Source organism: Sardina pilchardus, chromosome 1, assembly GCF_963854185.1.
Source record: "Sardina pilchardus chromosome 1, fSarPil1.1, whole genome shotgun sequence".
Taxonomy (NCBI): Eukaryota; Metazoa; Chordata; class Actinopteri; order Clupeiformes; family Clupeidae; genus Sardina; species Sardina pilchardus.
In genome coordinates, this window is record NC_084994.1 from 27272766 (window position 1) to 27287173 (window position 14408).

The window sequence follows — 14408 nt, forward strand, 5'->3', positions numbered from 1 at the left end:
GTGTGAGTTTATTCCAATCGATTGTTTTGTCCTTTCCCAGCACCCGTTCTTCACTGACTAACCAGTGACGCCGCCGCCGCCGCCTGTTCGGCTATCTTTGGCGAATAAACAATCATGTCAACAAGAGGGATCATATAACTTAGTCATACCTGCTGCCGCGCTCATACACATGCTAACGCATGTACAATGACAACATTAGAACGTGGAAGACACACGTCTTTTGACTGATTAACATAGTAATCTCTGCAACGTTATCGTTTCCAAGGGCTCAGTGGAGAGGCGGTGAATGGCTAACTAGCTAACGAAAGCAAACACTAGCCAATTAAATGCAAAATTAACATTGCCAGGAAGACGCTCCTTGTGACTGAAATCGATCAGTCTCGTTCTGATCCAGTGGCTAATAAATAGGAGACCGCCTTCATAGCAGTTGACCCAACACATCCTGGATTGAGACACGCGCGAGTCTGATAGCTGGGATGTGCAATGGCATCGGTCCGGGTGGCTGTGCGGGTCAGGCCTATGAACAGACGGTAAGTGCAAGCCTCATTGAACCTACCCCTACCGATGGTGAAGTTATAGGAAACACAGGGGATAACATTGCAACCTGATATTGAAGCTGTCAACATCGGGGGACAAGACTGAAGCCACACAGAGAGAATAGAAGTCGCTAGGTTGTTGTGGCCCAACTGTTGAAATAGGTATTGGCGCAACCTTACGAACGTAACTCGTAAAGTTTCGCAGTGTATGATGCTGTCTTTCGCAAGTTTAAAATCAAACTTTAGAATTTATTGTAAGCAATTACCAGTCATGGCGTTGTTGCTGTAGTTGTAGACCCCTTTATTTTTTTTACCAGATGGGTATGTAGCCTACAGTGCCACACATCAACCTCACCGAAGGTTACCCAACTTGTTGCTCTCATATGCGGCCGTCTAAAAAACACTACATATTATTGAAAGGCTAATCCAAGTCCACAGTAACAACTTTTACAAAGTCAACGTCCTGTCTAGCCTACCATTTGCACATTTTAACCCTTTTTAGAAGAAGGGCTCCACCCAAAAAATAACTAGCCTGACTTGTTTTGCCTTGACCTGTTTCTGTCACCTGCCTAAAAAGTGTAGTAGCAGATCATTATGAACATGAACAGATGGCGAAATGAACAACCGTCTATTACATAGTGGACATATATATTTTTCATTGAACTTGTGTCACCAAATTAATGTGAGGGAGCCTCACAACACCCTGTTAAATTCTCGGAAGCTACTCCAGTGAGGACAATCAATGCCAATCGAGTTGTTTTGGTCTGATAGCGGTAGAGCCGTCAGACGGTCGATTGGCTTGTTCTTGTAATGGTCTCATGAGCTAACTGTGCTTCGCCTCAGACATTTCACAAAATGAAACTTAGATTGAATTGTTGTAACAGTCCATAGGTTTTTTTGACTGTTGGATATATCCCAGATAGCAGCATAAATGTCAACAACAGCAGTCTTGGCCATCTCCTTGCATAGTGCAGAAGTGCCTTTTGCCCAGTCTTTTTTTATGGCCTCCATAACCATCAAGCTGAAAGGAAACGTACTCCCATTGGAACAAATAGCCCTCACTATGAGGCACCAGCTCTTACGCTAGAACCTTGAGATGATTATTTGCCCCGTGGATAGAAGAACCCTCAGATGGAGTATGCCCTGGCTATAAATAAACTCTTGGTATTGTGCGCCAGAGCTGTTTCCAAAAGGAGGGTAGTTCTTCAGGGTTGGGGGGGGGGGGGGGCAGCATGAGAATAGGATAGGAGACAGGAGAGGGATTCTAAACTGGCATTGTTGCACAGTGCTCAGTGCTGACAATGAGGCCTTTCTGTGTTTGTGTGTGTGTGTGTGTGTCCTTGTGTGTGTCTGTGTCCGTGTGTCTTTGTATGTGTCTGTGTGTGTGTGTGTGTGTGAGAGAGAGAGAAAGAGAGTTTGAGAAGAGGCCAGGCGTCTATTCAGAGTCACTAACGAAATCAGCATTTTACCCTCAACATTTCCTCCCCCAGTTCAAAGTCAGTCAAATGAGATCAACATGTTATCTCCAGCTGTCACAAGTGGTTGGAGTCGGCCGCTTCCACTTTCTGTAGGTGCAAGTTTGCTTGGATATGCACTCTCTCTCTCTCTCTCTCTCTCTCTCTGGCGCGCACTCTCACTCTCTCTTTCTCTGTCTGTTTGTATGTGTGTGTGTGTGTGTGTGTGTGTGTGTGTGTGTGAGAGAGAGATCGTAAGTGTTACTCCCTCTGTCCCAATTTTATCATATTTCATTACGGTGCGTTCTTTGGCCTGGGCTTTGGCTCAGCACAAAGTAGGCTAATGACCTGGCTTGGGTTTTTAGCTCTTTAGACTGAACTCCTCGAAGGCCTCACCAAAAGCTAAAACTAAATAGTGTTGCAACAAGTACAGGACATTTCTCTCCTCTTCTCTCTCTTTCTTTTCCTTCCTGAGGTACAGAGAGAGAGAGAGAGAGAGAGAGAGAAAGAGACAGAGACAGAGACAGAGACAGAGAGAGGAAGAATAAGAGACAGCTTCCTGATTTAATTTCCTCATAGTTCAGCACAGTATAGTAATTTCCCACATATAAGCCGCATTGTGTATAAGCCGCAGGACAGTGTTTTATGCAAGTTAAAAGCAACAAAACCATACTAACACCATATTAACTACTTCCCTGTATTAACCTCAAAGCTGAAGAAGAAATTTTGCAAAATCAATGTATAAGCCGCGGCTAATAGTCTGGAAATTACGGTACAGTCTGTCTAGTGTTGACTCAGGTCAAAGTAGGCTAAGTGTCTGGCTTGAATTAGACACCTGGGCCACACTCCGAAAGGAAGGCCTGATCAGAGCTAAAATGATCAGTATTGAAGTAGAAAAAAAAAATCCTTTCAGCTTTCCCTTTCAGCTGGTGCCAAGAATACATTGGCATCTGTTTCTCTCTCTCTCTCTCTCTCTCTCTCTCTCTCTCTCTCTCTCTCTCTCTCTCTCTCTCTCCCTCTCTCTCTCTCTCTGTCTCCCTATTTCCCCCTATCTCCAGAGAGAGATTGATTTGTTTTCCTCATTGATCATGGCTTCGTTCAGCTCAGAGTAGGCTAACAATCTGGCATGCTATCTATCTTGGCCCACCAAATCACCAGGCTGGTGCTACTTAAAGACTAAAACTAAATAAAAAAGTAACTTTGCCAATGTCCCTTTTGGCTGAACAACACTGACCATTCACTGTCAAATCACAAAGTTGAATTTCATTCTATTCCAGGGAATCGGTGGTCATCCTGAGAGCCAAAGCCTAGAGGTCTGTTAGCGACACTGAATCAGATTAGGATTTGTTTTGAGGGGTTCTGTTAGTATCAGGTCATCAAAGTCAAAATTAACGAATTAAGCTTTGGCTGCTGCTCTAAGGTTATGAATTTGGAAGATAGCCTCCTTTTTTAAAAAAAATAAATAAATAAAAATTAGGTTCAGGCTTTTTATTTATTTATTTATGTAATGTTTAATTGTATTTACAGTTGCAACGGATACCTTTATTTTGTATTGCAATATTACGATGTCTATTACAATGTCTGTCAGACAGCTTTCAGTGGGGTGGCTCCCCTTGTGTTGTATTCCTTGTTGAGCAAGCATAAAGCAACACAAGACAAGACAAGACAAGATAAGACAAGACAAGATAAGACATGTATGCCAGACACAATGAGCAGATGATGGGTGAGGATGGATATGGAGTGGTGTCATTGTAATTGGCAGGATTTTTTTTTTTATATATACTTTTTTGTTTTGTCAAAGGAAGCATACATGTTTAAATAATAATAATGAAAAATAATAATAATAATAATTATAGTTAGAAACAAATATTATAATAATAATATTATATATTATGTATTTATTATTTATTATAATAATAATAAATACAAAAAAGAAAAAGTGATAAATACAACCTCCGTGTATGTGTACAATTGTAATTGGCAGGATTATGCTCCGGTGTCGAGTTCCTGAAAACATTGTATCCGTGTGGTTCACGATTCAGGGAAAGGCTTCTGTGTCTTGCAGTGGAGTGGATCCGCCCCATCGCATAATATGGGCCTTCTCCTGGGAATCTAATTTGGGACTCTTGAACGAATGCTCTTTCACCTTACGCAGAACCGTGTGTATGTGTGTGTGTGTGTGTTTTACAGGGAGAAGGAGTTGTCTGCCAAATGCATCATAGAGATGGATGGGAACAAGACTACCATCACCAACCTGAAGGTAACTGAAGTAGTGCTGCTGCCTAACCAAAGCTACAATGGAATAGTGCTGCAACAAGTAGAACACCGTTCTCTCCTCTTCCCTCTCTCTCTTTTCTTTCCTGAGAGAGAGAGAGCGAGAGAGAGAGAGCGAGAGAGAGAGAGCGAGAGAGAGAGCGAGAGAGAGAGCTAGAGAGAGAGAGAGAGAGAAAAGAGACAGATTCTTGATTTAATTTTGGTTACTTGATTTAACCATCACCAACCTGAAGGTACGCACAACACAAGCAATCTGGGTCATGCTATCAGCATCAGGATGACCAGCTGTCATCTGCACTGATAGAACAACTTGGCCTTCTAGTGGACTTCAAGCCTTCAGCCAATAATCAATATCAGACAAGGAAACACAATATTGACCGTTTTTTCTGGCTATTTCCAGTGTAAAAAAACATCCATTGCAGTAGACCCCCCCTATAATTTGATGTGGTAACAAGCCATTTTACATTTTAGCAATTGTTCATAAATGTGATGACCTGCCGTCATTTCTTTTTTTCTTTTTCTTTTAAATTCTCTTGGAAAAAGAATATGAGAATATGAGAGACACAATCATGACCAAGCTGTGTGTAATTAAGACGTTTTGTGGTATCTCTTCCTCTCTTTCTTTCTCTCTCTCTTTCTCTCTCTCTCTCTCTGTGCAGATGTCAGATGGAGTGACGGGCGACTCCTTGAGGGAGAGGACAAAGACCTTCACGTATGACTTCTCCTACGACTCGGGTGACTGTAAAAGCACCAACTTCGTCTCTCAAGAGAAGGTGAGTTGGAAGCTAGTCTGTTAGTTGCCCCCCCCCCCCCCAAAGAAAATGCTCCTATAAACAAAGTCTACTCTGATAAGGTCTGACTTACCAAAAATGTCAGTTTATCAATAAACTGGCAGCTCCTTGGGGTTACGCTTCTATTTCATTCTGCTTTGAAGTTGTCGTTATGAAATAGCTGTGCCTGTTTTTTGTTTTGTTTGTTTGTTTGTTTTCAGTTATGTTTTACATTATGCATTGCTGTTTGGTGTGTCATTTGTTTTTTTATGTGAAAGCATTAAAAAATATATTAGCAACAACGACAAAGAAATAGCTGCAGCTGCAGTATCGTCTATCAAGCTCAGTGCAGTCTCCATAAGCGCAGCTAACAGTGCACAAGAGTGTAATTTGCTGTGTGTATGGAGGGCGACTTCCTGGTTCAGACTTCAGGACCAAACCTTGCTGATTTTATTCATTATTTTTTGTTTTCCATATCAGATCAGATTAGGCCGAAAGCTGATTACTGTGGGAATTGGAGCAGTGTTGGTTATTCATTCACAGAAACAAATGTGTCGCTTGTTTCTGTGTTGTCAAGAAGTTCGAGTAGACATGAAGTGCAAGTCCAGATGCATCAAACATAGTGACTTAGTGTTGTTTTGACTGGTATTGTCTGTTATTTTTTGTTTTGGCTTCTGTAAAAAAAAATAAAAATCTAAACATTAGATAGTGGCACTGTTGAATTGTGGCCGTAACCATAAGTGTGGCCTGTGGACTTCATTCTCCATAGCTTCAGTTCCACCAGTGAGGTCTGCAAAATGCAGTCATTCAGGCACGACGATGTTAAAAGATGTAAAAATATTTTTCAAATCAAAGTTATTTCTGTTGTTATCTGTATACATAATGACAAAGAGGACCACGTACACACACACACACTCACACACAGACACACGCACACACACACACACACTTACACTTGTGTTGAGTTGAACAAGGACAACTGAAGTATTCTTCTTCTCTGATCCCGGGTTCCTGTCTCTTCTTTTTTTTGAATGGCTGCCGCAGGTTTTTAAAGACCTGGGCTCTGTGGTGCTCAAGGCTGCGTTCGAGGGCTACAACGCCTGCATCTTCGCCTACGGTCAGACGGGGTCGGGGAAGTCCTACACCATGATGGGGAATCCGGTAAGAGACCATGACTCTGTTCTCCTCCACGGAGCAGCAGCCTACAAGAGATGACTCTCCATAAATAAATAAATAAATAACTAAATAAATAGATAAATAGTTGTATACTCTCACCACCTTCTTGATTGACAATTACAAGAGATGACTCCCCATAGATAGATAGATAGATAGATAGATAAATAAATAGATTAATAGTTTTATACTGAGCAGCAGCTTACATTCACCAATATGCGGTTTGAATGCGATTTTTGATTTTTGTGACATGTGTTTTCATGCACTTCAGTATCCGAGTTATGATTGTGATTTTGACATATCCCGGTTTTTGTATTTGCGGATTTTGCACATGTAAACATCATATCCTGATTTCTAGTGTTAAATGAGCTTTCGTTGCTACGCTACCACCGGGGCTTCTCCCCTCGTCTCCACTCCCCCCTGGTTGTGATCAGCCACAAGGGCCTCAAACCCTCCTCACATTTCCTGCTTTTACGACTGATTCCAAAACACGCAGAGAAATAGCTTACAGGAAATGAGTTTTTGTCCATCAGACCTCTTAATGTTTCTCTCTCTCTCTCTTTCTTTCTTTCTTTCTCTCTCTCTCTCTTTCTCTCTCTCTCCCTCTCTCTTGCTCATTATCTCCCTCTCTCTCTCTCTCTCTTTCTCTCTCTGTCTCTCTGCTGTGAGCTCAAATGCTGCCGTGTCCATAGGTGGCCATGATCTAATGTGGCTGGGTCCAGGGCTCGATTTAGTCTGTGCTGATGCTGATGGGATGCCATTATAGAAACGGGATTCAGTTATAGAGACATGGCTTGGCAGCAGTGCTGCTGCTACTGCTGCTGTGGCTGGTGGAGAGTTTCAGGAGGATTTTTCCAGATGTGACTTTATAATATATATGTGTGTGTATTGTGCATGTGTGTCATTGACAACGTGTAGGCTAATATAGGGTTGTATAGACAGGAAAGGCAGTTAATGTTGTCGTCGTGTTTTATAATGCAGATGAGGAGGGATAACAGAAACTCCTCCCAGACAACCCTTGTACATCCAACAGGAATAATTGGCCCTTTCTCCCTTCATAAGCACGCACGCACGCACACACACACACACACACACACACACACACACACACACACACACACACACACACAAATCAACACTCATCATCTAGTTTGAGACACTTTGTTGTTCAATTGAGGAGGTCAAATGGCACTTTTGATTATTCTCATTCACATGAACGCACACACCGATCTCATACCTTGTGAATTTACAGAACTCCCAAAAAGTCCCCCAAAACCTTTTCTTTTTTATGTCTAGAGACTAAAGACTTGAGGCATTGTATGAGATAAGCCGTACCCTCAACCAAGTCATTTCCCTGAGGCTCAGAAAGTTGAACAAAGGCCACACGATGAGAGAAAGTGGATGAAACAAATCCAGTTCACACACAAGAGCAGCGCTGGAGGAACTATTAGCCTACTGGCCTGGCCTCAGCGAGCAGTCTCACTCTAGTGAGCATAAACACACACACACACACACACACACACACACACACACACACACACGATGATGACGTCCACATCTAACTTTTTTAACAGTGAGTTTTCTGATGGCTGAATAGTCCTTCACTTGGTCTTTAAAGCGTTTCTTCTGGCCTCCAGCAGAGCGCTGGCCTTGGTGTAGCCGGCCATATAGCACTTTGCGGGGCAGACGATTGTAGGGCATCCACCCTGTTGTTCTCAAATCCACCCAACTATGTGTTAATGCACTAATGCTTGTGCTGCTAATGCAGGCTATAATAAGGGAAAGACTGAGGCTGATTGACGGCCACGAGCGATGACTCCCCATAAATAAATAAAAAAGTAGTTAATAAAATAGTTGTATGCTCTCACCACCTTCTTGATTGACAATTACAATAGATGACTCCCCATAGATAGATAGATAGATAGATAGATAAATAAATAGATTCATAGTTTTATACTCTCAACACTTTTGTGATGGGCAATTACATGAGATGACCCCCCACCCCCCCCACAAACAAACAAATAGAAAACAAAATAATCGTTTTATGACTGTAATGAGGTGCAAATTAATGGCTTCAGTGAACGTGTCACTTCCTGCTGTGTTCCCGGTCACACACCCCCCCCCCCCCCCCCCCTCTGTTCAACAAGGGGCTTTTAACAGATTTGACATTTGAGTCTAGAGTCCGTTTTTTCTCTCTCCGTCTTTTGAGATAACAAAATGAAAAATAGATGCAAATGTTTATGCAAATTAGTCTGTGGTTTCACCAAAATGGTTATGGAATCATGAGTTACAGACTGCCATGCTTAAGTGTGTGTGTGTGTGTGTGTGTGTGTGTGTGTGTGTGTGTGTGTGTGTGTGTGTGTGTGTACGTAAAATACATGAAGTGGTTTCATCTTCAGAGAGTCTTGCACAGCGCCACATATAAACACATATACCATATAGCATGTAACACATACATTCCATCCACCCATGTGACATTTATGTCATCCACACCTCACATATAGCATATGACGTTGAGCAGGAACATGCATCCTCATTTAATACCAAAAACACATCACATTAATAATGTATAAGACACCCACAAAAGCCCTATTCGCACGGGATTAGTATTACCTGTGGACCTTTGGTGATTTGTGATAATTGCGGAGGATGCCTGAGATCTTAGTCCCGTGCGAATGTGCCATGTTTGTAATTTGTAAAGTAAAAATTCCGCCGCAAATTACCTACTGTATTTCGCCAAACACAGACGTCCGGTGATGATACTAATCCTGTGTGAATCTGCATCTCAGTGATTGCTATTGCAATTGCATATCTTTTCTACTTTCTGCGTTGTTTTCGGACGTTAGGATACGACATATCCGGGTGTAATGTCAGTGAAAGTAGAGTAATTTACAGACTTTGCTTATCCCGTGCGAATGCGCTGCAAGTAACACAGAGGTGGGGCGATAATTGGAAAATGACCAGAGGTCCACAGGTAATACTAATCCTGTGCGAATAGGGCTATAGACAACGTCAAATGGGAAAACTACAAAGCAGCAAAGCTGAGGTGTTGGTGGCAGCATCACAGTTTATTCAGCGCTGTTTAGTGATGGTGGTGGAGAAGCAGCCACTTCTTCTGAAAAAGGCTTTAGTGCAGTTCAGTGCTCCGTACCTGTGGCTGGATGGATGGGAGGAGTAGTGTGAGGAATTGATTCAGGGGGCGGTCTGTCTGTGTGACTGTCAGCTGCTGTTGTGTTTGCTAGGCATGTGATGGCTGTGTCATTCATGTCTGATAGGCGGGGGATTATCTTGGGGAGAGGCAATATGTGTGAGTGTGTACGTTTTTTTTGTAGGTGATGCTTATTATTGTGTACTGAGATGATTGTGTGTGTGTGTGTGTGTGTGTGTCTGTTTGTGTATTTGTCTGTGTTTGTTTGCTTTTTAGTGTGTCTGTCTAGTGTGTGTGTGTGTGTGTGTTGTGTATAATATGATGCTGTTGGCCTACCTTTCTGTGCGTGTGCGTGTGCGTGTGTGTATATGTTGTGTATAACAGCATGCTGTTTTCCCCTCCTTCAGGGTGACTTGGGCCTGATCCCCCGGTTCTGTGAGGGGCTGTTCACCCGCATCTCTGGGATGACGCGCGCGGACGAGGCCTCCTTCCGCACGGAGGTCAGGTGAGTCACCCGTGGCCAAAGGTCAACCCAGTCTGGCCACACAGCTGCGTGTCATAATGTGTGTGTGTGTGTGTGTGTGTGTGTGTGTGTGTGTGTGTGTGTGTGTGTGTGTGTGTGTGTGTGTGTGTGTGTGTGTGTGTGTGTGTGTGTGTGTGTGTGTGGAACACAACAATATGTCATAATGCGTGTGTGTGTGTGTGTGTGTGTATGTGTGTATCGTTTTAGACCTGACTTATGTGCTGTACTTTTAAAATATTTTTTTTTAAACTATTGCCCTTTTATGCTTTTATGTACTGCTACTCTTTGCTTTTGTTTATTGAAAGCACATTAAAAGGCCTCTGTGTATGAAATGTGCTGTATAAATGCAGTATAAACTGGACTTGACTTACTTGGCAGTGTCTTGTTGTGAATTCCTGTTTATGCTTCTCCCTTTATTCTTGTCTTCGCTCAGCTACTTGGAGATCTATAATGAGCGCGTGCGGGACCTGCTGCGGAGGAAGTCCACCAAAACCTACAACCTGAGAGTGCGGGAGCACCCCAAAGATGGACCCTACGTAGAGGGTAAGTTCATCTGTAGTGGGGGGGCACCCCAAAGATGGACCCTACGTAGAGGGTAAGTTCATCTGTAGTGGGGGGGCACCCCAAAGATGGACCCTACGTAGAGGGTAAGTTCAGCTATAGTGGGGGGGGGGGGCACCCCAAAGATGGACCCTACGTAGAGGGTAAGTTCAGCTATAGTGGGGGGGGGGGCACCCCAAAGATGGACCCTACATAGAGGGTAAGTTCAGCTGTAGTGGGGGGGCACCCCAAAGATGGACCATACTGTACGTAGAGGGTAATATCATCTAAAGTGCACCCCAAAGACGGACCATACGTAGAGGGTAAGTTCAGCTGTAGTGGGGGGGCACCCCAAAGACGGACCATACGTAGAGGATAAGTTCAGTTAGAGTGGGTCAAAACAGTTTGACGTATGACTTCTGTGTCAACTCAGTAGCCTGTTGATTATTAGGCGATTAAATATAAAATAATATAATATAATAATACAATATAATATAATATGTAGAGGGTAAGTTCAGCTATAGTGGGGGAGCACCCCAAAGATGGACCCTACATTGAGGGTAAGTTTGGCTAAAGTGGGTTAGAAACAGTTAGACGTGCGACTTCTGTGTTAGCTCAGTAGGCTGTTGATTAATAAGCGATTGAACTGGAACGCTCCAAATTATTTCGGACACGTGACTATAATATTGCCACCGGTCAGTGCATCTGCTTTATGCCTCGTGAAGATGTTACAGTGTTGTTATTGAGTTTATAGATGTTGAGGATGTTGACCCCTGACCTTCGGTAACCTTTGACCCCCAGACCTGTCCAAGCACCTGGTGCAGAACTACACAGACGTGGAGGAGCTGATGGAGGCGGGCAACATCAACCGCACCACGGCCAGCACGGGCATGAACGACGTCAGCAGCCGCTCACACGCCATCTTCACCATCAACTTCACCCAGGCAAGATGCCCGCCCGCGCACGCACACACACACACACACACACACACACACACACACACAGCAGTCTCAAAGCACTGATCACAGTACTGACGCCCGCACACACACACACACACACACACACAGCAGTCTCAAAGCACTGATCACAGTACTGACGCCAACTGACCACAATACTGTCGCCCGCCCACACACGGCAGTCTCATGGTGCCTTCATGAGCAGCTGGGAAGTGGAAGAATTCTAGAGTTTTTAGGGGATGCACGTCAAACCTGAACTGGGAAACTTCCCAGTTTGAAGTGGGGGCTTTGGGAAAGCTCCCAGGAGAATGTTTTGACGTCACTCAACATGGTGAACGATCTCACTTCAGAAGTGGGGAGGTGAGGTGGGGAGTTTAGAAGTGGGAACCGTCCCACTTCCCAGTCGCATGAACGCACCATCAGAGCACTGACCACAACACTGAGCCCAGCCACACCCACCACAATCTCAAAGCACTGACCACAGCACCAATGCCCAGTGGGGCTCTGTGAAGCTGAACACAAATGTTAACCAGGACAGTTAAAAGCATAAACCACCGGACAAAAAGTCAATATTTTTGTAAACATTTACTATCCTTTTCACTGGCTCTCCTCTACCTTGCCGTCTATTAGCAGAATTTGTTAATATTGTTACAAGTTAATATTCAGTCAAGGCTTACATTTTGCAAAAAATGTGCCATCCTTTTTACTGGCTGTCTCTACCCTCCCAGCCATTAGCAGAGTGTGTTTTCCTCTAAACGTGTTCATGTCATACCCCAGCGAGTGTTGAACTTAATCAAGCTCAGCTGAACTCCATCAGCTCAGCCAGCTGAAACGAGAATGTGAAGTGTGATTATTTCATCGTGGGAATTCATTCACACACACATACACACACACACACCAATGCGCGCACACCCACACCCACACCTACACCCGCCCCCACACACACACACACACACACCCATGCGCGAGCACACACACACACACACACACACACACACACACACACACACACACACACACACACACACACACACACACACACTTGTGGGAATTCATCAACTCGCTTCTCTCCGTTCCCGTCGGCAGGCGAAGTTCGACGCGGAGATGCCGTCGGAGACGGTCAGCAAGATCCACCTGGTGGACCTGGCGGGCAGCGAGCGGGCGGACGCTACCGGGGCAACGGGAGTCAGGCTGAAGGAAGGGGGCAACATCAACAAGTCCCTGGTCACCCTGGGCAACGTCATCTCTGCCCTGGGTGAGTGTTATTTGGTGCAGGTAGACTATTATGGGCTAGCTAGAACAAAGTTAATCTCCAGTGGTCACCCATTACACTTAAGTCCATAGAGTGTGTACATTTAAATGTGAAATAAATGCTGTCTGTGAGCAACAGAAGAACACCAGCAGGATATTCAACCACTGCTGAGCTCCAGAAAACTATTATTTTCAGGAACAACTTTTTAATCAAAAAATGAAATACTTTGAAATGTTTTTTTTTAATGTTTTAATGTTTAAATAAGAGACTTTCCCCAGACATTTGTAATCAGTTGTAGTAGCCTCAAGTGTTCAAGTTGTGGACGTTTTCAAATGTTCGTTAAATCACCAAGCCTGAAGCTTTGTCTCCACGGTGACCCCACTCTCTAGATTTGACCTCTAATCTATCCCTCTCTTACTCCCTCCTCTTCCTCGTCTTCCTCCTCTCCCTTCTCTTCTCCCTCCTCTTCTCTCTCTCCCAGCCGACCTGTCCCAGGACGGTGGGAACAGCAATGCGAAGAAGCGCCAGGTGTTCGTGCCGTACCGAGACTCGGTCCTCACCTGGCTGCTGAAGGACAGTCTCGGGGGCAACTCCAAGACCATCATGATCGCCAGTGAGTGTCCGCACGCCACGGCCTGTGTGTGTGTGTGTGTGTGTGTGTGTGTGTGTGTGTGTGTGTGTGTGGCATCGCTTTTTTAGCAACATGGCAGTGTTTTTTAAGCCATGTTGCTAGGCAGTGTTCTTGAGTTCTGTTGTTCCCATGAAAGTTCCCAATGATATTGGCAGACATTTTAGTTTCTCTCTGAAGAGCTTTCGTCATCAGGAGGCAATTGTCATTACCATCAAATCAGAATACACAGAAATTGTTTTGCTCAAAAAGTTTCCCCATGTATCATTACATGTACACTTTATATACCTAGATTTAATGACTACACAAATACACCTGGACTTCCATCAAATGGTATTTTGTCATTTACACCTGTTTTAAGTTTAAGTGTGTATGTGTGTGAACTTAGTGTCACTTGGATTGCAGGTAGTCTATGTATTGCTTAGACACATGGGGAAGTTGGCAAATCTAACACAAGCAAAGAAAACAGACACATTGAAGCCATCGCAACAGAAAATAATTACTACTCGCATACAAGGAAGTAACAGTCAAGTGGGAAGTGCTAAGTTTAGCATGTCTAGTTGTTGGTAGTGTTACAAGAGAAGGTGCTCTCTGAAGACACATTGAAGTCCTCGTCACATAACAGCTCTCTCACGTAACGTTTGTCTTCTCCAACTCCAGCCGTCTCCCCTGCCGACGTGAACTACGGCGAGACGCTAAGCACCCTGCGCTACGCCAACCGCGCCAAGAACATCATCAACAAGCCCACGATCAACGAGGACTGCAACGTCAAGCTCATCCGCGAGCTGCGGGCCGAGATCGCCCGTCTCAAAGCCCTGCTGGTGCAGGGGAACCAGGTGAGAACTCACGCCAGAACCCTGGGGAACCAGGTGAGAACTCATGCCAGAACCCTGGGGAACCAGGTGAGAACTCACTCTAGAACCCTGGGGAACCAGGTTAGAACTCACGCCAGAACCCTGGAGAACCAGGTGAGAACTCACGCCAGAACCCTGGGGAACCAGGTCAGAATTCACTCTAGAACCCTGGGGCCTAGTAACGAAATCAACGGAACCAGGTCAGAACTCACTCCAGAACCTTGGGGTCCAGTAACGAATCTAAGGAACCAAATAAGGGGTTTGCTGATAAACAGCATCTAGAAATATAATCTCCTTTAA

At 44.3% G+C, this 14408-nt stretch overlaps 1 protein-coding gene across 1 annotated transcript in view; it reads left to right on the plus strand.

Moving 5' to 3' along the window:
- Window positions 1-74: 74 nt before the first annotated feature.
- kif16ba (kinesin family member 16Ba) overlaps window positions 75-14408 on the plus strand; it is a 44368-nt gene continuing 30034 nt past the window's right edge. Inside the window, exons 1-10 of the mRNA XM_062540763.1 lie at window positions 75-530; window positions 4181-4250; window positions 4924-5037; window positions 6079-6195; window positions 9763-9860; window positions 10312-10421; window positions 11220-11362; window positions 12461-12629; window positions 13108-13239; window positions 13915-14090. Of these exons, the coding sequence (XP_062396747.1) occupies window positions 484-530; window positions 4181-4250; window positions 4924-5037; window positions 6079-6195; window positions 9763-9860; window positions 10312-10421; window positions 11220-11362; window positions 12461-12629; window positions 13108-13239; window positions 13915-14090 (1176 nt within the window). The 5' untranslated portion in view covers window positions 75-483. The remainder of the gene's footprint in view (window positions 531-4180; window positions 4251-4923; window positions 5038-6078; window positions 6196-9762; window positions 9861-10311; window positions 10422-11219; window positions 11363-12460; window positions 12630-13107; window positions 13240-13914; window positions 14091-14408) is intronic.